The sequence below is a fragment of the Miscanthus floridulus genome, chromosome 5 (assembly GCF_019320115.1).
Source record: "Miscanthus floridulus cultivar M001 chromosome 5, ASM1932011v1, whole genome shotgun sequence".
In the NCBI taxonomy this organism is placed as follows: Eukaryota; Viridiplantae; Streptophyta; class Magnoliopsida; order Poales; family Poaceae; genus Miscanthus; species Miscanthus floridulus.
Window position 1 is genome coordinate 140,518,798 of NC_089584.1, and position 24,650 is coordinate 140,543,447.

Here is a 24,650-nt window from a genome sequence, read left to right on the forward strand (position 1 = left end):
CGTTTCAGCTCGTGAGCAGCTCGCGAGCTAGCTCGAGGTGGTTCGTTAAAATAGCGAGCTAGACTTATAGCTCAACTCGTGAAAAAGTTAAAACGAGCTTAGTCGAGTCGAGCGAGTTGGCAAGCCGCGAATATTTTGTCCAGCCCTACAAGCAACTAGTTAGTATGCTGGAACTGCATGATCATGGATGGACCAGCTATGTTGCATGGTTGATACTTTTGATGAACCTGATATGTATTAATCATGTATGGTTGCATAATGGTGGACGTCACCTTATAGAATTAATGTAGCATAAATATAATAAACATATGTGTCCTATTTTTTAGTAGCTTACGAGTTAAACGAACCGAGCTGAGCTACCCCTCTAGCTCATAATATTAACGAGCCGAGCTGGCTCGTTAGCCTAATGAGCCAGCTCGAGCTGAGCTGGCTCGATTTCCAGCCCTATATGTGACAAGTCACTAACTCCCAGTAAGGCCTCCTTTGGATTGGAGGGTAGAAAAAAGATAGGAAAATGAAAATTATAGAAATGAAGTGCACCACTTCTCCAATCCTATGGAATTAGAAACATAGGAATATGGACTTGGAAGCCCTTTGGCAACAACTCAGGAAAACCAAAGGAATTGTACAGCGTGCTGCTCTCAATTTGAATTAAACTGGCCCGTTCTCAATTTGGCGGCTTGGCCCATTCATGACGCACAGCCGAAGGCCTCAGGAGATAGGGCAAGCAAACTAGCAGTAGCAGAGCAGTGACGGCGCACTCCCAGCCTCCAATCACGCTCGCACGGCGGCTCCGCCCCGCGCGCCCGCGCCGCTCGCCCGCTCGGTCGGCCGCCCTCCGGTCCTCCATAGCTGCAAGCCGGCGACGCGCGCGATCCGCTGGGTCCATTCCTTCCTCCGCGCCTGCGCTGCTCCGCCGACCGCCCCGCCGTTGGCCCGCTGCCGCTCCGCCGACCGCCCCCGCTGTTGGCCCGCGCCAGGACCGCGAATCGATCGAAGTCCAGACGGCGGCCGTGCCCTGCGCGCCTGGGCCCGGTGGCCTCCTACTGCAGAGAGGGAAGTGATGCGCCTATATGCACACGCGCCTGTACAAACCACATCCTGTTCATCTCCAAGCACACAGTTCATCTCCAAACACAACGAGCTCACCTCCAAACTCTTCAAGAGCTCTGACCAGATACTTCATACGGTGAGTCATGAATCTCATAATTTTGTTTTTGTTCTGTACACGTCAATCTTGCTAGTGACATTTATTTGTTATTTCACATCTCGAATACCAGGTGGTAGCCATCTGTTTATAGTGAATCTACAACATATTTGAGTACCATACTTGGTTTTCCACTGTGTTAGTCATGGATCCAAACTATCGACACCGATCACAAAATGAAGATGAATTCATGTTATTTGTTCTCCCTACCATAGAAGATTCATCAAAGCCATCATCTAGTAAAAAACCTATACATACATCAAAACTGTCAGGAGCTGAGCGTGTTCAAGAAATCTTAACAGGCCATGAGAGCCTAAGTAAAAGGAACTTTAGAATGGAAGTTGGTGTTTTCCAAGCTTTGGTCAATAAGTTGCATGAGAACCAACTACTTGATGATTCAAGGATCTCAGTAGAAGAGAAGGTTGCTATATTCTTATATGCACTAGCAAAAAATGCAAGTAATGAGACCTTGCAATATGAGTTTCAGCACAGTGGAGAAACAATTAGTCGTCATTTTGGAGCAGTGCTTGATGCAATTACACAGCTTACATGTGTATATATACGCCCACCTTTGCTACACCCGCACCAGATTTTGCGAAAACCAAAATTTCACCCCTTCTTGTTGATGCTGTATGGATCCTCCAATTTTTTCTCCTCAATAGCAGCAAATCGATCTATTTCTTCCTTCTTCAGTTTTAGGTATCTCTCATGAAATCCATCATCCGAGAGAGCAACTTTGCTCTTTTGTTTCTTATTACCACGTCGAGAATCAGATGCCTCTCTATGCATGTGTGTGGAGGTAGGTGCATGGCTGATGGACATGATTAGATGAAGGCTGCGAAAAATCAAAGTTTGCTCCTCTGTCTCTTCATCAAGATGAAACTGTAGATCTGATTCACCCGGAGCATTTAACGTTGGAGATGGTGAGTCATATGTGTCAGCCACTTGTGTTGTTTGTGTTGATGGAACTAACACATTCTTTGCTTTGCTTGCATAATGGTCCATGCCTTGATGGGTTCTCCCTTCGGCATGACGACCTGCAGAATGACGTGCAACAAAAAAAATGATTACCAAATTTAAGAAATCAAAGAGACATGCAAATAAAAATGTGCAGAATATGTAAGCCTCACCATCGTACAGTGAAGATAAAGCATCATAATATGGGAATGACCTATCTTGCCAATGGAAAGCGTCCTTATTGTTGTTGCGAGCAGTAAAACTAGACCAAACACTTGCAGGCGCAGTCACCATCATTCGCTCAGTATCCCATCCAAATCCACTTTCAGCCAGCAAATCTTTAACACTTCGGTATGCTTTCTTCAAGTCTTGCTCCTGATGTTTGACTTGGTTAACAGAATATGATGTACCAAACTTTGCATTCACGCGACGAACAATGTTTGTCCATGCGTCCTTACTCCAAGCATTATGTGTTCTGAAACCCGGCACATCATGTTCTTTTAAAAGATCAATAAGGAATAGTTTCATTTGGTGACTCCATCCGGCTCTCTTTGTGGTCCCCAAATTCACTGCAGTTCAGAAGATTACATAGACTCTGTTTCATTAGGAATATGCAACTATAAATTATAGGCAGGGTACTGGTGCATCTGAAATGAGAAGAAGCATCACCTAGTTCCTGGGTATTTTCTGTAGACCAATGCTCATCGTCAGCATAATCAGACCATTGTGATTGGGAGTGGTGTTGTTGTTTATCAGACAAAGTGCGTTGATCAACCACATTAATCTGAGTGGATCCTTTCCACGACATCAGTACCCTTGCAATAAAATAAAGTATGTTATATGATTTAGGCATATAAAATATGGTAGAACAAACTATTTTGCATCAGTTCATTCTGCTTCTTGTAGCTGCAGGCTCCCGACGCTAGTAACAGCCCGGCCAAGCCCGTGGCCAGCGACACTTGCTGTTGCGCCTCTTGTCTGCTCGCCGCAACCATCCCCCACCCCCAAATCCTCCTCTTCCATGGCTACAACCTGCTAGCGAGTGGCACTGTGGCGGCCTGTTGGGTATGGCGAGCGGCACGGCATGGCGGCGCCGGTGCGCGGCATGGTTAGGGCTGCGGCGAGCAGCGCGGGCGCGGGGCAGGGCTAGGGCGAGCGGCGTGGCGGCAGCAGCTGCCGCTGGGGCCTCGTCCTCGGGATGCCGTGCGGTCGCATGGGGAGCTCCGCCTCCGACTTGCTTCTGATGGGGAAGAATAACGCACTTGTAGATGGGGAAAAGGAAAGTACCTGGATGACGGAGGAACTCGCGGATGCACGATTCCGTACGGCGTTGTCGCTGCGAGTGCCGGACTAGGTGGCCGGAGATGGGTTCCGGCGGATTGGGTCGCCGACGTTGAGGCAGGCCGACTCGATGGTCTGCGATGGGAAGGACCTCGCGCCGTCTCGTGCAGAGGTGACGGCGCCGCCGACGCCTCAACCGGGGATGGCGCGGCCATCGCCTGCACCGACGACGGTGACCGTCAGCCGTCCCGACGATGGGGCGGCCGCTGTTGCCCCTTGGCTTGTGATGGGGATTGGGGAAATGTTCTGTTTCGACTGGGCTGGAAATGTTTTGAAAGACACAAGCGCGAAGCGAATCGAGCGAGCGGGAGACGAGCGAGGGCGTGAGGCACGCGAGCTGTCCTTTTCGCGCCAGGAAAGTTTTCAAAAGCTTCGATCTCATTTTTGGTTTCCTGTAAAACGAGGCCACAGGAATGGAATCCTAAGGATTTATTCCTTTGTTCTCCGGTGAACCAAAGGGCTCCATAGGAATAAAACCATAGAAATCTCAATCCTCCAAAATTCCTTTGCCATTCCTTCGAATCAAAGGGGGCCTAAACTGGATTCGGTGGTGCAAGACTGCATGTTATCAACTGCGTGAGAACGCAACGGAGCACCGGGAAAGATACAAAACTGTTCAGGATGCGGCATGGTTGGAAGAGGTTCAATGCAGAGAAGATAAAACTGCAGTAAGATTTTTTTTTGTTGTTGTCTCGGCTCTCACTGAAATGCAGCTACACATGGATGGTTTTCCCTTGTAGATAATACTGCTATTTACAAAAAAAAATTGTCATTAGCACATGTGTACTGTAGTACCAAATTGTCAAATCATGGACTAATTAGGCTTAAAATATCCGTCTCACAAATTAGTCGCAAACTGTGTAATTAGTTATTTTGTTAGTCTATATTTAATAGTCCGTGCATGTATCAAAACATTCGATGGAATATGAAGTAAACTTTAGAGGAGGAACTAAACAAAGCCTAAATAGCTAAATCTGCCTCTCCCATCGTCCCATGTCCAGAGATAATGAACAAAGAAACATGTGCACAAATTTAGGGATACTTGTTTCAGCTCTAAATTTCTCTCACTGACGGGGCAAGAGTGGCACCCCTGCCCCGACTAAGGGGGGATTTAGTTTCAGAGACTAAAGTTTAGTTCCTATCACATTGGACGTTCAGATGCTAATTAGTCTCAATCTGTGCAGTTAGTTTTATAATTAGTCTATATTTAATACTCTAAATTAGTGTTCAAACATCCGATGTGACAGAGATTAAAATTTAGTCCGTAAAACCAAACACCCCTAACACAGGAGAACAGCGAATGGTAAAGCGACGAGACAAATGAATCTAGGAAGAAGGTGATGTGAAGCAAGAAGATTTGGAACCTGGAGACGTCTGGAAGTGTGGGTCGCCCCATGGCCATGGACGCCACAAAAACGTTGGGAATTTGGAAACGTCTGGAACTTTCTACGCAGCATTTTCCTCATTCATTCACAGCGTGAGAGGAGAAGCGATCCTCTCCGGGCCCAGGAAACATTCGGCACCCGTGCGCTACCGCTACCAGACGCGGGTGACGCACGTGACGTCCGCGTCGGTCTAGTTTCATGAGCCTATTCAGGCCGTGTTTCTTTACCTTATAAACCGTACTTTTTTAATTAATAAATAATATTTTTTTATAATAAATCAGCTATAAGTATTTTTAGTCATGACTTATCAATATAGTAAACAGAGCTTCTGGAGTATTTGGTTACGTGGAGCACGTACGTACCAACATTGAACCATCCATCATATCCTTGGTCCATAGAATAGAATGGGATCAAAACAGTTGTCGATTAAACAAGAAAAGGGCACCGGGCCGCTTGCTTATATATATAGAAAATACGTATATATGTATTTTTGCATATGTACACTAGTAGTCGCAGAAGTAGGGCAGCGTCCAAAAATGGGAAGCGGCGCGGGACCCGCGGGCCACGTGTCTGCCACCTGCCCGCGGCCAGCGCCCACGTGGGCGCGCACGTGGGCGAACCCCCGCGCGGGTCCGGCGAAAGAGATGGCCTTCGTTTTTGTTTGGCCCGGCTCGCTCGCTACGTGCAGGGAGCCGCTGCCTCCTGGGCCGGGCCGTGGGAGAGCCAGCGGGTGTCGGCGTCCAGCGTGCGGGTGTCGGCGCGGTAGTGGCGCTGCGTGAAGCGCATGAGGTCGGCCCAGGTGAAGTCCGGGTACTGCCGCAGCGTGGCGCTGCTGGCCGGCGGGCGCACCACCCGGTCCTCGCGCGGGCACAGGAAGAAGGCCAGCGACCGCCGCTCCTGCCGCTGGTTCACCACCGCCCGTTGGACAGCGCCTGCATGGCATGCGTACATACAGGGGTGGGTTAGTACAGTGCACAAGAATCATCGTGTCGGACGGACCGACAGACAGATAGACGTGATCATTTTCCGGGGTGTCCGCAACATATATACACTGAAAACAAGTCTTGTTGAAAGCACAGGAAGGATTGATGCGGTAAATGTAAATCCGCGCTTCTTCTTACTCACTTACCCCATTGGCTCGAAATCTTGGCCGAGGGTGCCGGTGAAGTAGCCCACGACGACGGGCGACGCGGCGCCGTCGTGGAAGCCGAAGGACAGGGTCTCCTTCCAGGGGAGCTTGGACGCGAACCGGTCGGCGTGCGCGCTCGTGTACCCGGACACGGTGCCGGGGACGCGCCCGGCGCGCTGCTTCTCGGGCAGCGGCAGCCGGAAGAAGTCGCTGGCGCCGTCCAGCGCGGCGTGTCCCAGGGCCGCGTCCACGTCGTGCCCGCACACCTGGAAGAACCCGTGCGTCGCGCACGCCGCCGCCACCTGCGCCGCGGCACGGCGCAGCCCCGCGCGGTCGCCATTGCGCACCACGCCCACGTCCACCACCGGCACCTCCAGCTCCGCGGCCGAGGTCGGGCGCGCCTCCTCGTGCGGCCACAGGAATGGCGCCGGGATCTTGGGCTCCCGCCGCAGCTCGAACACGGCCGCGGCCTTGCTGGCCGCCGCGTCGGCCCTGTCCTTGCCAGCGGGGAGGTCAATGCTGGGAGTGGGGGCGCGGAGGAGGAGCGGCGGGGCCGGGCTGGCGTCCATGGACGCGGCTGCTCGCATGGCGCTGCTGCTGCTAGGCAGACCTGGCTCTTGCCGTTCTTGGGACACCATGAGATGTGCGAGCTGCGAGTGTGCAGGGAAGCTATCCGGGCGGGTGGGGCATTTGTAACAGGGGAGGAGAGCGAGTTCGCGAGCAACGACGAAGACGAAGCAGGGAGGGAACATTTGGAGGGAGGCGCGGCCTCATGTGGGACCCGCCACCCTGAATTAACATGTTTAGTTTGGATTTATTTAGCCTTGATCTTTATTTCGCAACTAAAATACCTTTTCAAATCTTTGCAAAAAAAAAATCGTTTCAATCTCAGCTAATCAACCACGTAAAGTACAAACCATGGACGCTTAGTACTCTGTTCTCTCACAACACAACGGAGAGTTCAATTCACACGCACTAATACTTTGATGAAACCTCTAGTTATGCATTTTCTACTTAAAAGATACTTTTGGAGTTTTGGTTCTTTATCAATCTAGCAAGCTAGTACTATTATGGTTCATGTCCAAAATTGGGTTTCCACTGTTGCTACACTAACATGCTACAATCAAATGATGTGGGCAGCGTATCATATCATCAAACTATACCTAGTGGAGGAACAACCATGCATAAACATGGCCATCATCATATCACTGCATATCTATTGGCCCAATGTTTCATTATGAATGGCTTCCCACTGCGCACAAAATCCATATAGTATTTCTTTATACTCCCTCCGTTCATAAAAAAAATACAATTCTTATTTTTTTTAAGGAGTCAAAATTTAAAGTTTGACCAAAATTATATAAAAAAGTAATAACATTTAGAGATACCCATCACAATCCAATATGAGATACAAGTATTAGACGTTCATATTAAAATTACTTATCTTTGTGCTTTCTTTCTCTCCGTATATTCATTTTTTTCTAGTGTAATTTGTTGATTATGATAAACTTATCTATACACACACACACACACACACACACACACACACACACACACACATATATATATATATATATACTTATCTATTTTACACCAAACTGCTATACTAAACAGAATTCAGTATCGTTCAGTAGTCACGTTTCAGTATTATTCAGTATTTCGTGGTGCTGTGTGTAGTACTGAGTGATACTGAACGCTTTTCAGTAGTACTTAGCATTTTTCTCTGGTCATACTTATTTTATATGCTACTATCATAGTATTATATAATATATTACAAAATATGTGCTCTTTTGAATTTTTTTCACATAGTAAAGATCTAGAGTATCTTAATATTAGTATGTCAACATACTCAAACTGATAAATGAGTATGTACACATACACAACGTGATTTATTGATTATGGGAGTAACTACTCCCAGGAGTATATAAAATGCACCCTATATATATAATGATATTTTTCATCAATGCCTATAGTTTTTTTTCTCATTATATGCCACATTGGTCCATAAATTTGCATCTATATTATCCACCCTGCCACCATAAATTTGCACGTAAATTATCTATATATGCTATTATGAAAGATAATACAAATTAATCCTAAATTTGCTTTTTTATTACCCATACATATCATTATAAAAGATAATGTTATTGTAATATCTTTATTTTATATCTAAACTTGCAAATATTCCATCATAAAAAATAAAATTAAATATCCTCCAATGCACATATGAATACAATATAAGATATAAAAGAAAATAAATTCAATAATAATAATAAAGCATGCTATATATATTTTTTAATTACATACTTCTACCATAGTAAATTAAAAATAAACATAAATGTTATCTGCCACCGTACAAACCAAGTAAACATGCATATATCAGGATAAATGTATCAATCATGAAAAATGTTTCATTAATAATTCACATACTAATATACTAAAAATTCACTTTAAATCATATTAATACTCCATGACGATAAATTTTGTGTCTTGTTATTTTAGATAAGTTTATACATTTTGATTGAAAAATATGACATCAACATTGGTATTATTTTTAATCACTTTATGTTTTTATGAAACAAATCTACTACACATATAATTCTTTGATGTAGAAAATTAAACATCTTCAGTGCCATCCTGTAGCATGAAACAAATGTTCATGGCATTGTGGTACCTAAGAATGTAGTTAGGACCTAGAATATATTTTTAGTCAAGCACAAAAAAAAATTGAATAAAAGCTACGGCAGGCACTAGAGGTTTAACTTAACACGTGGATACAAAAGACACAACAACTATTTATCGCCATGTTCATTTGGACTTGTTTGGCTGATAAGCCATGGCTGAAAGTACTGTTGGCTGATTCAGTGCGAGAGAAAAATAATGTTTGTTGGCTGAAAAAGTACGGCCTATAAGCCAAACAAACCCAAACGAACAGGACGAATATCAAAAGTTTAAATCCAAAATATATAATAATGGTGTTATAGAATTTGATACAATAGTAAATAGGGATGGAAATGGACCAGGTCAACCCACTAGGTAGTTGACCCGACACACAAAAATAAGGTCAATGGGCCATATGGGGCCGAACGCAAAGTCTAAAATGGACATATGAACTCGGAACCTATTGACACAATGGGTAAGATGGGTTGACCCAATCGTCACATAACAACTCTTTTTAATTTGTTGGTTTCTTCATTTTTCTGAATAAGCACGGTTGGTCATAAGTTCACAACTTGGAAGCATGTCTATTCTTGGAAGTAGATCGAGGAATATCGTATTTTGAAAGTAAAATAGATAAACTTAAAATTTTGGTTCACTTGCAAACTTATTTAATTTGATGCATCACTAATAACCTTAATATGTCATCATGATACTTTTTAATCATGCATCTCATATTTTTTTTAGAAGTGTCAATTGTATTCATGGCTGTGATAGCAGCAAAAAAAAATTAGGATGATTCATACTATCCAATGGGTTACGGAGAGCATAGCCTTTTAGGTGAAATATATCAACCACGTGGACCCTAAAATTGGCCTTAAGGTCACTAGGAAGGGTCAAGGCTAGGGTTAGGCCGATCTATTCCCATCCCTACAATAACTGATATAACTCGACCTATGGGGGTAAGATAGCTCGTGTATTTTGCTAATAAGAACACTTTCTCATGCAGATCCAGAAAACCCCCGAACTCCTGTCCCATCAATATAAGCTTATGTTCAACTAAATACATATTGAAGACCTAGGGGTGCAATGCAAAACATGATAACACATATATTAATATTACTAACTAAAAGCCCTCAGCAGACCCTACATATTTATCCTAAAAATATATTAGGAAAAAAAGACAAATTCTAGAATTCTCAAAGTACTTGGAAACTTCTAGTCATTAATTTTTGTGACTCAAATCATCAAAGAGGATGTCCATTTTACATTACTCACTTATGCAGTTGTGCCACAATAAAAAACATAAACGACCCCTAAATATACATCAAAACCACCAAACTCTACCATTTTGAATATAATTTAATTTAGGACATAACTTTCTTTTAAATTACCCACCTTTGACAAAAAATAGTATATAATAGCCTCTTTAATTTGCATCTATCTAACTCTATTGTAAACTTAAATATCCCTCAAATGTATCTAAATTACCAATGCAAGCTATTATGGAAAATAATAAAATAACCATAGATTATACTAAATACGTTTCTCAATTGCCCAGTTATAACACAGTTTAAAATTCAAAGTAAACGTAAATAGTATAGGTCACCATGTATACCAAGTACACATGCACACAATAGTGAAAAATATGTATTTTATAGATTATCGATCTCAAAAATAAGTTTCTTTAACAAACCACCTACCTCTACCTGGCGTGCATCGGCTCTCCACCGTTGCTGCCAGCCACTAGATTTGCCGGTTGCCACCCAGACGGCCACGCCAGATCCAGCAACCGGAGCTCGCCGGTCCCCGGACAAGGTTGGCATCTACCGCTGGAATTTCCTCTGAGTACGTCCAGATCCCCGGGAATGATGGTACCATTGGTTGCGGCACAGAATAGCAATCTGGTCACACAAAATTCACCCGGGAAATGACATCTTCCATTTAATGCAGGCTATGCAAGGCACTGCGTAGCGTAATCGGATCGGGTGAACTTATGTTTTATATGACGTCCAGTTTCTGGACTCTGAATACATATTCTGTTTCAGTGTCCCATGGCGGAAAACTCGGGTCGGTCGTTAAAATTCCAGCAGGAAGGTTTTATAGACATCCAAAATGAAGAAAAAAAAGGAGCAAGGCCATGTTTGGTTACTGGACTAAATTTTAGTCACCTGACTGACTAAAAGGTGACTAAACTACTTTAGTCATCACCCCGTTTGGTATTTTAGGGACTAAAAGTGACTGAGTTTAGTCCTAAAGTTTAGTCAACCAAACCAAACAGACTAAAGCTAAACATCACTCGAGTGATTTGGAGCAATCCAACACTCAAATTTTCTCTTCTCCATCTCCTGCTTCTTTCCCTCTTCTTCTCCGACTCCGGCAGGCTTAGAAGGGGCTCATGGAAGGCGGGGCGGCCAGGCGGTGGGGTTGGCAGGGGTGCGGCGTTAGGGTTTCGGCAGCAAAGGAGGCGGCCGGGCCGAGTCAGGGCGGGGCGCCCATGGACATGGCGGCGGGGAGAGGGAGGAGGAGGGGGGAGACCGCTGTGGCCGCAGCCATGGAGCTCCGACGAGACCATGCCACGGCGGGGCGTTGGGACAAAGAAGAAAATACGAAGAAAAAATTCGGGTGTTGGAAGAGCCCAAAACATTAGTATTGTATAGATAAATCCAAAAATAAAAAAGAGTGGCATGACCAAAGAACCATATATTTTTTTTCGCGATCGGGTTAGACCCCAGGGAACCATATATTGGGGTTCAAGTCTTGGTATGCTCAAACGTCAAGCATCCAACAACGAAACACCTTCCTGTCTGGCATGGAAGAACATGATGGATGTCTAGAAGGCAGAAGCAACTTAAGATGGCTCGCGATTTATTTTCATGTTCTGAAAAAATGTATAGGTCCAAATGATGATTCAAGTGGTTCATGTGTCATCTTCGGGCTCTTTCGTGTCAATCAGTTGTCGTCACTCAATGTCACCCTACCACACGGCCACACATGCTTTCTTTCTTTCTTTCTTTCTTTTTGAATCTCACATGCTTTCCATTGTGCAAGTAAAAAAGAAAGGGGTTGTTCCTGCAACGTAATTTTCAACGATTTCCCGTCCAAATTATACTTAACTGCCTGCAGCTCGCGCCAAAAAAATCTCTTACCCTGCCAAAAATAATTAAAGAAATCGAAGCATTTTCCTGGGTAATTCCTACTGCAATCCAAGCATGCACTGAATCGATTGTCCACGATATTGGTTGCTATTTGGACGATGCAGATGTTTACAGAGGCAAGATATTTTCTCTCGACGCTTGGACCTCTTCTGTGGGCAGGGACCCAAACCTACTTGATCAAACGAAAAAGAAAATCTGCAGATCGCTGAATGAGATTTTACATCAAACGATATGAACAATACATGTCTCGACTACCAGCAATAGAAACGATTCATAATTACAACCGATATTTGGACGGGTGCAAATCTGCATCCGATCATATCTATCAGCGCTGCACAGATAATCTGGGCAAAGGAACCATGCAATGCTGGAAAATTACAAATGATCAAATATCCTCTCGACTCGGAAACATGTTAGTCTCGACAATCGATGCTGAACACATGGAAAGGCCCAAATTTCTTACAGCAGCTGAAAAGAGCCTACAAGGAGAACCAAATGTCCAACACTATGCCGAAATAATCAGCTAGGTTGTTGGTTATGACCAAGCACCGTTGGTAGGCCAAGCACAGTTTGAGTTGTCGCCGTGGAGGGCAGGTTACCAGCACTGGCCTCGTCAGCAGGCTTAGAAGGCTTTTGCTTCTCGCTCCCATGCTGCAAGGGAGCCTTTGGTAGGTTAGCTTCTGTATCTACAAGATCATATTCATGTTTTCTTTTCTTCTTCTTCATCTCGCCAGCATTTCTGTTGCCATCATCAGGAATTGCACTGGAGCTCGTTTCACGAGCCCTTTCAAAAAATTTCGACCCCTGGTTCTGTCCATAATCAGCCGCGTGGTATGTGATGGAATTTGTTATGGGTGGTTGTGCAACTTGTGGGACAACTCCACTTTGCATTACAACGGGGAAGCCATCTTGCAGCTTTGCTGCTGCCGCCATCCTCTTCCTCTTCATTCTCTCTTCACTGCGAACCTAGATTAATTATTAGGGGGAAAAATGAGCGACAGAATGATACAAAATATAAAGTTAACCTATACACTCTAATGCCGCATCTGTTATTCTGTTTCAACTTTTAACTCATACAATTAACAAAGAATGGGAAAAGAGGAATATTTATAATGATGACCTTTTGCTGGCTGTACAATAATCTTTTTCGCTCCTTTGATCTATAAATGGCATCTTTGATTCCAACATAATCCATGTAACCTTGAGGCCATAACTCTGCAAGCTGGTGTAAATAAAATGACATTTTAATCATGATCAAGTCGATGCAGTCAACAAGTCAAAGGGAAACTCAGGGCCGGTTTGGCCGTGTTTCTGGTTTCAGTTTCTTGGCAGAAACCATAGAAATCCTGCCAACCCATCCAAAACCAGGTGTTTCGAAACAGAAACCAGCCAAACCGTTTCTCTTTATCAAATTGCAAGGGAGAAAACACACAAAAAAATTGGTTTCTCACTTCAAGAACCCAAAACAAAACAAAACAAAACAAAATAAAGAAACCCTTGTTTGCCAAACAATTTCCCTAGAAACAGAAACACAATAGACAGACATCTCTTAGGAGAAGAAACTGAAACAAAAAAAATGTTTTTCAAGAGGCAGGATCCCTACCAAATCAGCACTCTTATTCCAAAGAATCTTTTTAAAGGAAACCAAAATGAGAAACGAGGTGAGGCTTCAGGAACAATACCTCTACGTATAACTTCCTGCTTTGAGGGCCCTTGTCTTCATCCATACCCTGCCAAGGATTCAGATAGGATTTCATTCAAGCTACTTTCGTTCTATAGAAACTCATCTGCATGTTTCACTAATAAAGAATAATAATGATAGAGTAAACAAGGATCAGATATACCCATATGTAACTGTACCTTCACTATGCAAATGATAAAGCTAACAAAGTCTAAATAATATTCCCTTCGTGCTAAAGCCTTTTCAGGCTCCAAAAAAATTTTATAGGTTTATACCTCAACATACATATCATACAGATCACACATCTTGTCCTCCAATGCAGTATCCATTGCATACTTTGTTTTTAAAGCTCTTCTGTCATCATTAGCAACCTGAAAATCATCAGCTGAACCATCCTGTTGTTCATTGACCTGGTGGCATGTTGACAACAGAACATCTATCATTAGCTGTATATAAGAAAAAGGTATGATTAATAAGGAAGTCTCACACATATAACCAATTATATCTTTACCTTGGACTTTGTAGCCATACGTGCTTTGATCATTTCATTGATCTCCAATTTTACACGCTGAAACCTGTCAGCCTTCTCCAGTTTAGCAGATATACCTGATTCTACCATTTCTTTCATGTTTCTCTGTTTAAAATAGCATTTATTAGAAATGGAAGCAAACATACTCAAAGTTATAATAATTGTCGTGAACATGTAGTTTGAGTGAATGGTCATCGCACAGGATCAATATACTATAACATAAACATCCTTAGAGACCATAACATAATGGTCTAACCGACAATAAGATATTCTCGGTAGCAGCATTAGAGTGTTCCAAAAAGCACTAGGCGCTAGGCAGGCAGTCAGGCTCCGCCTAGGCATTACTAGGCGTCTGTACATTCTATGGCCAGGTAGGTTAATGTCATGCTAAATAAAGAAAATTTAGCAGATGAGAGTAAAAAAATGATGTTATCATGCATCCATGAGTAATATGACAGTAGTCCACCTTTCTGCATCTCTAATTTGCCCCATTTTCACACATATATCAATCCCAAAACACCTCAAAAAAAAAAAAAAAAAAAAACTTTAGAAACGCCAAGGTATCAGGTGGAGCTCCCTCTAGTGCCAAGGCACCGCGCCTAAGCGGATCTAGGAATCGCCATTTTAAACAGAGCAGATTTCTTTTTTACACCACATCAAATACCAAAGCATTATATCTGTTGCTCAGTTGGTCTTCTTGTTGCGCATTGTCTTATATTGACCTCATAGATCAGCATTGGCAGTGCTATTTGAGTACTTTCAATAGCCAAATGATGATAGCTTTTCTATGATTGCCATTACTTTTGCAACATAAAGGAAGTACTACAGATAAAGAGATAAGGACCTGAGTTGGCATGCTCAAAAGATCTTTTCTTTCATTATACTCTATTCATATTTGATGAAAAATAACAAACTGGAAGTTTGGCCATAACTTAATTGCCGCACTACCTTAATATGACATTTGAAAATGCATCCACTCAAAGTCTTCTAACTGAACCAGTAATATGTATGCAACAAGTGGAAGTGATCGTTTCTAAACGATACTGCTAGTGTAGATAAGAAAAATGCTTTTCTCACACAACACTATATTGTAATTTTTGCTAACATAGATTAAGATGAACATAGGACAAAACCAACCAGTGCTCTACAATAACAATACATGTGCAAGATAAGCTAATTAGCTTCCATCACTAACCTTCAGTGTCCTGCGCTGAACAAGGTGTCCAACTATGCCCATTAGGCGATTCATTAGCTCATGTTCTTGGATCTTTCCCTGATTTGCCTACACCACACAACAGTATTATGTACAGGTAAAGTATACACAAAGTACTAGAAAAGATTATGCATGGCGTGCCTTTGATTAAGAAATCAAAATACTAGCGATTAGTACAAATGAAAGAAAATCACAATAACTGGATACTGCAATTAACATCAGTGCCAGAAGATTTTAGAGAACAGACACGCATTCAAATAAATCATGTATGCTAGAACTTTAGGAAAAAAAAAACAAAATTGCATAAGCCAATGCATGCATATCTGGTCTGCAAACAAAATTTTCAAAGTTCAGACAGTAGTATCCGCACTTGAATCTGAAGTAAATTTGGCTGTGGTGCTAGTGTGCTACATACCGATAACCTTGCAACCTTGGCAAGCTTTTGCTTTACTTCAGGAGGCAACCGTCTTTTAACTGCTGCCTGGCCATTTGGATCTACCTCATTAATATCAATTGTAGGTGGTCTGTCTGCAAGCAGAATTTCAAGCATTTAAAACTACTTCCAGCACTACTTTGTCCACAGAAAGACTCTAGAACAGCAGGGGCATACGGTACAACACTCACATTCTGCAACAATCTTCTGGAGATCGCGAATAGCTCGCTCAAGCCTGGTGCCTTTGGGTTTAGTACCTGAACCCTCCCTACCAACAACTGGGTGCTGAAAACAACAGACCATGTTGAAGTGGGTTGACGACTTTCTCTTGTGCCACAAACAGAATATAAGAATGAAACTCTTACCATTGTTTGTGTAGAATAGACAGCACTAGCCATAGCCATGCCAGGATATTCACTTGTTCCATGTTTCTCTTTGCGATAGATTTTATTTGATGGATCTTGATTTTCTACGCTTACCTTTCTTTGTTGGAAATCAAGTTGCACTGAAGTGCCTTTATCCCTGTAAGCTGGATAGGCACAATCAAATGTCTCACTGGTTTTTGACTTATGAGCATAGTCAACAGGTAGTGCTGCAGCTTTATGCTTTTCCAAGTCTCTTAGCTCCAAAGGAGCATGTGAGACATCCTTAATAATCTTAGCGCGTGCTGCAGCATCACCACCCGAGAATTCAGAAGATTTTCTTTTAGGGGCTCCTCCAGGACCACTGGTTTTGTTCTTCACCACTCTACTGTCCTCGTAGTATTGACCATAAGAACCTATGTTGCTACTAGCTAATTGTTTTCCCGCCTGCACAGTACCTCTTGCAGAGGATTTTCCAGGTACATCACCAATATCGAAATAATCAACTGGAGCAAGGTGATTAGTCTCCAGATAAGTACTTGATGCATCCTTTCTTCTCCTTTTCTTTGGAGCGACATTTGCTGATGTGCCAGGTTCACTGCAAAATAGGATCACATTGATGTATATCATTTCATCAGTGCTGACATGAATATAGCAATGCACGTGTGGGTGTGCAAGCAAAGCATGTAATTATGCTATGTTGATCCTTTGCTTTGAATAAATTGATGTAAATGAGCAATCCTAACATAAGCACAAGCAATGATTTGTTACTCTCGTTTTGTTTTCAATGTTATGAGCTTATTCACACGTGCCCATGACATTTTTTATGTCAGCTGGCACAGCATGTACATTTAATAGCTAAAAACAAATATCAATTGTGCTGCCCAGAAAGGAATTAACAGGCGTTAGCAGAAGAGTATGGAGCACAAATTTCACTGCCTGCATCCCTATTGACTCCAAAGTTAACTATTTTGGGAACCTTACATCTGTTCCAACTTTCCCTTGTTCACAAAATACCCATCGTGCTTAGTTTTCAAATTATCGACTTCAAAATATTCATCCTGCAAAGAGGCAGACATTAAATAAATCAGTAGTAAGAAAAGAAAATTCATTCTCAATTGATAGATTTTAGCATAGCTCATGACAATCAGATGTTGTTTATAACTATACTCATATACAAGATGACTAAACTAGTAAACTACACTACAATTTCGGTCTAAATTGAGTAATTGCATAGGCATCAGGTAGTTCACGTGGTAGAAATCTTTAGAAGAACCTTTCCCAGACATATAGCTCAGGTTGTGGGATGTCTGGGATATACTATCACATATTCTATTACAGCTCAAGTGGCAATGCCATATCAGAATAGAATTCCCACAACGATAAGCAAGAGTTCAGAAAGGTAGAACCAAAGTAAAAAACATAGGGTAAATATTAATACTATTTGATGTAACCTACATAATAACTATATCACATACAAAATCAAGTCAGTTTAAGGCGTCCGATTTAATAAGCATAAAGCTGAGACCAGAAAATGATCCAGAAGCAACAAACCAAACTCATGTAGACAAAAGAAACAAAAGTTTGAATATAACTAACCAATTCGGCATCATCAATGAAAGAATCCTCAGTGTCATACTGATCATCATCTGGCACATCATTAAGATCCTCTTCATCGCTGCTATGTTTTCCCTGGCAATTTGTACATGGAGTCAAAACATCATCCATGGTGAACATGGGATCAAATGCAACATGGTGTTTAGTATACCATGTAAAGGCGCTCAATTTTTTCAATGACTGCGTTGAACCGATTTGGCTGCGTTGGATCCTTTGGGTCATTTTCTGCAGGATGTGCCTGATTCAAATGATAAAACAAACTAGCAGATGTTAAATACAGCATTTCTTGAATGTCAAGCAATTCAGTGGATTCCAAAATTTTAACATACTTTTCACACTGAAATACTGAATGCTAAGAGCATCATGTTCAAGAATGACAAGGTTTTGGCATGAACATGTACAACAATCCACCAGGATGAGATTTCATTGATTTGGGCATATAGGCTTTCAAGGTTTTGGCAGGTTACAAGAGAGAGGAACTAATACTCACTGCAGAACATCTCTGGAAGATACAGCACAAGCACCTAATAACATAAAAAAATATGCATAGCTCAACCCGAACAACAGAATACAACCACACTGTGTTCATATAGTAATTAAGAACATCGATGTTGTCATCGTCATCACTACAAACAGGTTCCCTAAAGGTATGCTTTTATGAGGGATGGACATGTTGCTACCTACCAAAACTGCCCTCACGTGGATCTTACCTTCAGTCTCCAGAAGAGAATCCTTCTATTTTCATCTACTCAAAAAGCTAAAAGCTAGGTAGCGCACAAATTACAGCGATGGCGATGCAGCAGGTAACCAACCAACACGCAACAACCGCAAAATGACTGCTTACCGCACCAGATGGGCCCGCATGTGCAGCGAACGTTGGCTCCGGCTTCACTGGCGGTGCCACGGCGGTGTGCCCGACCTCCTTGAGAAGCTTCTTCCACGACACGATGGTGGTCTCCCCTGGCCGCAGCTCCACCGTGAACAGCTGCCTCCGGCACGCGGCCGCGGGGGTGGCAGGTGGCTGCGGCGGAGCGAGAGCGGGCGGTGCAGAGGTAACGGCAGGGGCTGCCGCCGCCGCCGCCGGAACCCTAGCCGCTGCGGCAGCGGCAGGGGCGGTGGAGGACGAGGAGGGGGCCGCCACGGGGTCTTCCATGGCGAGGCTGCGGGAATTGGGAATTCGAGAGGTCACGGCATTAGATCGAAGGACCTAGGGTTTTGGGGAGCGGGGGTGGGGTGTGGCACAAGTGAGTGGGGAGCGGAGCAGGAGGTGGGCTCCGGACTCCGGAGTTTGGAGAAGGGGGCACGAAAACGCCCTCGGTTTTGGTCGAGGCGGAGGGAGTCGCGCGCGCCGGATCGGGTGAACTAGCCGCCGTGGATTTCTCGTCGCCGTTGGGTTGGCTCCTCGTCTCGCCGCCGCGTACACGTCCTTGCCTTCGGAATCGGAACGGGCGCGCGTGGACCTGTGGGACCGTGGTTGTTTGTTCTTGGGCTTGGGCCTTGGGAATACAAAAACGTTACCGCGCGGATGGTCGCGCGGACCCCTCGCCCATGGGCCGCGAGTCCGTGACTGGCCCACGCCAAAAGCAAGGTGCAGGGTTGGTGGAAAAATGGAAGAAAATTAATGGAACATGTAAATAAGAAATTTTAGATCACATTGGAGTATTGGACCTGTTGGAAAAAAAATATCAAGATGAACGGATCATAGATTAGTTGGTTGGGTTCTTGTGATAGAACATGCCCACCAGGATTCAAGTCCTTGACTTGGCACGAGTGCTCGTATTTTCCTAGATTTATTATAGGATTTAACGACACTATATTTTCACTGGCCGGTGACGTCCCCGTCGATAGCGAGGCGCCTGTGGTGATTTCATGAATCTCGAGATCAGTCGGCTCAGTCCTTCGGATGTGCTCATAGGGGTAGGGTTTATATACATGTGTTCATAGGGGTGAGTGTGTGTGCGTGTGGTTGGTGTCAACGTTGTACTGTGTAATTCTAAAAAAGTGCCAAACCAATGATCACAAAGTCATGGTTTCACATTTGACTTGCTAAATCTATAGTAAATCTTTTTGCCTAAAATTTATTTGCCAAATCTTTAGCATATCAAATTTTGGTCGTAAACCAAACATGCCTATTGTCTACTCGCTCCGTTCTAAATTATAATTCGTTTGATTTTTTTTTACTGCCACTCGTCTTATTTCAGGGTCAAAAAAAAAGTCAAACAAATGATAATTTGAAACGGATTTAGTATATTGTCTTCCATGTGCTTCGTTTATTGTTGGTGAAGGAAACAAAAAGGCATTGCTGCTAGCTATACCCATCTCCATCCATTCTAATTTCTAAGAACATGTTTCATAGGACAGTTGCATTACAACAACGTATCCACTCGAAGAACATGTTACAAAGTACAGTGCATTACAACAACGTAAACAAATGAAACAAAAGCAAACGCTGATTAGTGCATCTCTATGGGATTGAAAACTTCACCATCCAGGCCATCGGGAAATGCTTGCGAAGAAAGACCTAGCAGCCTAAGAAAAAAGAGCCGATGTGAAATGTAAAGCGAAAGCTCCGATGCACTCGTTTCATTCCAAATCATCACGGCCTGTTTCGCGCTGCTCCACTGCCTTGCCATTGCCGCTGGTGGCCATCCCCGACGGGGACTCGGGCGGTGGCGACGTGGGGAGCCTGGACGTGAAGCACCGGTGCTTGAGCGCGTCGCTCGCTGCAAGCCCGGCCTCCTCCTCGCCCTCGCCGTCCGTGCCGCCCTCGTCGAAGTTACGCGCGTAGCTGAGGGCGTCGTACTGGAAGTCCCGGGACCGGCGACGCGCGTGCCTGCCAGACCCGAGGCTCTGACCCTTTGCCTTGATCCACGCCGATGGCGACCGGATCAGAGACGGGGACGCCGGCCGGTCTGCGTGCCCGTGTCCGTGTCCGAGGCAGCTGATGCCGTGCGCGACGGGGGAAGACGATGTTGGGGACGGGCGGAAACAGCCGGCGAAGCAGCCAATGTTGCTGGTCACGGGAGGGACCTGGACATTCAGGTGGTGGAGGTGCGATCGCCGGTGCTTTCCGTCGCGATGGCTATGGTCCGTGTCGGCAGAGGAATCAGCCATGGCGTTTCTTGGTTTCTTTTTTTAGCGCCAAAGGATGCGTGAAGAAAAAACGAGAGATTTTTGCTCTCCTTGGACCTTGACTCCTTGAGTGACGGGCAGCACCTAAAGTTGGCAGCGCCTAAAGTTGGCATCGTTTTTTCTTTTCTTTTTTTGGTCTTGTGTCCAGGAGAGTAGCCAACTACCCGTCGAAACAACAATTTGCACTGCATTTCCAAATTCTAGATTACACTGTCTTGATTGGTTGAAATTAGACCATTAGTAAAGAACCATTTAAAACTAACTTCTATAAAAATTAGGGCCTGTTTAGCGGGGTTTTCGTTAGGAGCACTTGAGAAGCAGCCACATTGCAGCTCCGGTTCATGGCATAAAAACAGCTCCAGCTCCTTTACTGTTCATTATAAAATGGCTCCTTCTAAAACATTTAGTATGGCTCCTCTAACAGTCTCTTAACATCAATTTAATCCCTCACGGCTAAGAGGTTTGTTTGGATTCTTATTAGTTAACGTCTTACCTATCATCTAATTAACTAATAACAATTTGCTAATAATGATTTTTGAGCTAACACAACTAATAGTTATTGTAGTTGGGTAGAGATAAAAAAAATAGTTAGTTGGGTGAATTTAAACATGACCTTATCTAGTAACAAATCTATTTGACTTGAAATATATTTTATTATTTAGAGCATCTCCAAGAGTTTTTTAAGTCCACTCTCTAAATCATCATTTATAATGTTATTTCCATAAAACTCGCTTTATATGTCTTTTCGCTCTTCAACAATTTTTTCTATATCTTGTGTGCACTTCAGAGAGTCTTTCTCGTGTTTATCTTTGGTTGGCGAGAAATCTGAAATAGAATATTGTTATATTTGGATAACAAAAAAAGAAATTGTTGGAGTGTATTTTTTCATCAAAATCTCTATTCCTAGCAATATGAAGGATATAGAAAGTTTCTTAAAGTTGCTCTTACGTCTATGATAATGTAAACAATCCATGCTAAATAAAAGTGTCATGAATACAATGAAAGAGGAAGAGATACGAAAGATGACAATAGCAGCGAGTTAGAGTCAAAATTTATACAGGTAAACAAAGGTATACAAAGAACAGACAAATATATTTAGTTAAATAAATAAAACTATATGAATAAAAAATCCAAATACTACACTAAACAAACTAGCTATTCGTGCTATTTGTACGATGTGTGGGTGTGATGTGAGTGTGTAATGTGTGGGTTGTGTGGTCCAAGTTATACCCTATAAAAAAACTTGCTAGTTGAATTTTTGTACTTTCCTTTAGAAGGCTGATGAAAGTTTATCGATGGCAAATAAAAACACTGAGCGACCTAAATGCCGGATTTTGTAAACGTTGATGAAATCGCAATATAAAAAATTGTAGATATAGCATCCTGTCAGTGACTGGGAAGCCAACAGGTTCCTTGTCGGTCTCTGAAAGGCCGGGTGGTCTCATGTCGGCACCTTAGCAGACGGTAGAGGTGACGTGGCAGCCGACGCTGTCCTGTCGGCGCCGATAGTAGACCTGTCAGCAGCTGGAAGGCCGACAGGCCCTATCGGCTTTGGGGAGCTCGACAGGCTTGTCGGCGCCAGCGGCCGATAGGCTTGTCGGCTATCCAGCACCTAATTACACTCAGCCTATTCGTTTGGCTGTGGCTTGTCGTAAACGATCGTAAATTTATAGCCGGAACAGTATTTTTCTCTCACACAAACCAGCCAGCAGTACTGCTTCACGAACCAGCAACGATACGAACCAGCCAACCGAACAGACTGACTATTTCATGTTTTATGACCCGATATGAGCTCTTTTCCGAACATAACCATCACCAGACATAAAACTAACTTTATCACTACAACACTAAAAACATTTGCCATCCTTTTCCGAACATATAAACATATATTACGTACCATAACCTAAAGAACCTTACAAACTTTTGAAGGCAAACACATTGTAATATTAACCCGGCGCAGTACATGGACCAAACTTGCAATACTAAATGGCATGTGTGGAACTGTAGGTAGCTAAGGTAAGTAGTCCCATCACTAATCCTAATATGCCTTAGGGAAAGTAAACAAAGCACGACTTGCAATGGCTGTGGAACTCTGTACTTTTAATGTTCAGAGGTCCACCACTAGTCCTAACATGCCTTAGGGAATTTAACTTGCTGGGTCTATTACATTATTCTACTGGGTGTAGCGTGGTTGTTTCACTTTTCTATCACGCCCTGAAGATGGTTCCGCTGCATCCTACTTGTTCTTGAGAGCTGCCTCCCGGATTTTGAGCTCTTGCTTCTGACGCTTGATGGCTGCTTCACGCATACTTAACTGCTCCCTCAAGGTCATCCTCCTTCCCCTTCAGACGGATTTGGTCGACCCTAACGCGCCGCTCTTGCTCCAACCTAATTTTCTAGACCATCTCGCGCTCCTGAGTCATCTTCATGTAGTATTGGCCTTTGGTTTCCACCTACTGTGGGAGATTTTCTGGCCATGCTGGAAACTTCTGATCCACGCATTGAACCCACTTGCAAGGCTACATGTGTAGTGGTAGATGTGAAAGGATCTAACAATGCCTAGAGGGGGGTGAATAGGCGTATCTAAAAATTTAGTGCAAATGCTAAGTTCAAATCTGTCAGCCACTGTCGGAAGTCCCGACGTTTGGGTCGGAACTCCTGACGTTGTCAGAAGTTCCAACGTAAACGTCAGCAGTTCCGACGCCTACGTGAACTACAAAAGCAGTGTCAAATTTAACTTTGCGGATAAATAATCTTATAACCTCACTTCCTAGTGGTTTGGTGAAGATGTTGGGTCACTCCCTTGACGCCGTAAAGCCTTCAAACCGTAGATCAAGTCCAAATCCTAAAATGGAGATTTTGGAGACAAAGAGACAAACACATACAAGTAATCTCAAGTAATCTCAAGCAATCACAACAACAACAACAAGCACGCGGGACACAAGGATTTATCTTGAGGTTCGGCAACCCCACAAAGGAGCTCCTACGTCCTCGTTGTTGAGGTGACCACCAAGGTCGGAGTCTTTTCCACCTCCTTGCCTCTCTCAAAGCGACCACAAAGGTCACTTGAGCTTTCCACTAAGAAATCGAAGGGTGATACAAACTTCCCAAGGCTCTTCCACAAGATGGAAGCTCTTGGGCAACGCCTAGCCGGCTAGGGGCAAAGCCCTAAGAGTAATAGACGCAAAATCAACTGGCTTGACGAAGAAATCAAGTGCTTAAGCTTTCTAAAGTGATGCTCTCACTCAATCCACTCTCCTTTCACTCAAACCCTAAGGGAATCGAAGATTAGAGCAAAGGGGGAAGGAGAGGGGTGCTTTAGTTGCTTGGGAGTTGTTCAGCATGAAGTGAGTCAACTGTGAAATGGGTCCGTAATGGTTAGAAGTGAAGAGAGGAGTATTTATACTCCAAGTGAAAATCCAACCATTCAGATCTACGTCGGAAGTTCCGACGCAGATCCCGGGACTTCCGACATTAACAGAAAACATAGTTCACAACGGGTCAGAAGTCCACGGGTGAAAGTCAGTGTCGGAACTCCCGGCAAATGTCAGGACTTCCAACGGTCGGAACTCCCGACGTGCGTCGGGACTTCCGACGTGCACAGTTAAACAAACAGTCAGCACCGCTGATGCCAGGACTCCCGGCTTGGATCAGGTCAGTGTCGGAACTCCCGGCGAACATCGGGACTTCTGACGGTCGGAACTCCCAGCGAACGTCGGGACTTCCGACGTGCACAGACAGCGAGCAGTCAGAAGCACAGGTGCCAGGACTCCTGGCTTAGGTCGGGACTTCCGACTGTCGGGAGTTCCGACTTACGTCGGGACTTCCGACACCGAAAGTCACAGAAA

At 43.8% G+C, this 24,650-nt stretch overlaps 3 protein-coding genes across 5 annotated transcripts; all 3 read right to left on the reverse strand.

Annotated features, from left to right (window-relative positions):
- Positions 1-1,816: 1,816 nt before the first annotated feature.
- Positions 1,817-2,972, reverse strand: LOC136455498 (uncharacterized). The gene is made up of 3 exons (XM_066455499.1): positions 2,834-2,972; positions 2,338-2,733; positions 1,817-2,244 (listed from the first exon to the last, which is right to left on the reverse strand). The coding sequence occupies exons 1-3, from the start codon at positions 2,970-2,972 to the stop codon at positions 1,817-1,819; spliced, it is 963 nt and encodes a 320-aa protein (XP_066311596.1).
- Positions 2,973-12,052: 9,080 nt separating this feature from the next.
- On the reverse strand, positions 12,053-19,129 carry LOC136453871 (ubinuclein-1-like). 3 transcript variants are annotated; one of them, XM_066454420.1, is made up of 13 exons: positions 18,515-19,129; positions 17,822-17,908; positions 17,653-17,745; positions 17,038-17,114; positions 16,057-16,651; positions 15,883-15,976; positions 15,674-15,786; positions 15,241-15,327; positions 14,028-14,150; positions 13,792-13,926; positions 13,518-13,565; positions 12,956-13,057; positions 12,053-12,801 (listed from the first exon to the last, which is right to left on the reverse strand). In XM_066454420.1, the coding sequence occupies exons 1-13, from the start codon at positions 18,821-18,823 to the stop codon at positions 12,355-12,357; spliced, it is 2,310 nt and encodes a 769-aa protein (XP_066310517.1). In that variant the 5' UTR covers positions 18,824-19,129; the 3' UTR covers positions 12,053-12,354. The 3 variants fall into 3 exon arrangements, with proteins under 3 accessions (XP_066310517.1, XP_066310518.1, XP_066310519.1); XM_066454421.1 differs by lacking the exon at positions 18,515-19,129 and adding an exon at positions 18,161-18,274; XM_066454422.1 differs by having other exon boundaries at positions 12,657-12,793.
- A 1,014-nt stretch (positions 19,130-20,143) lies between these two features.
- On the reverse strand, positions 20,144-20,784 carry LOC136453872 (uncharacterized). Its single transcript, XM_066454423.1, has one exon. It carries the CDS (start codon positions 20,782-20,784, stop codon positions 20,254-20,256), a length of 531 nt encoding a protein of 176 aa, XP_066310520.1. The 3' UTR covers positions 20,144-20,253.
- Between the last annotated feature and the right edge of the window lie 3,866 nt (positions 20,785-24,650).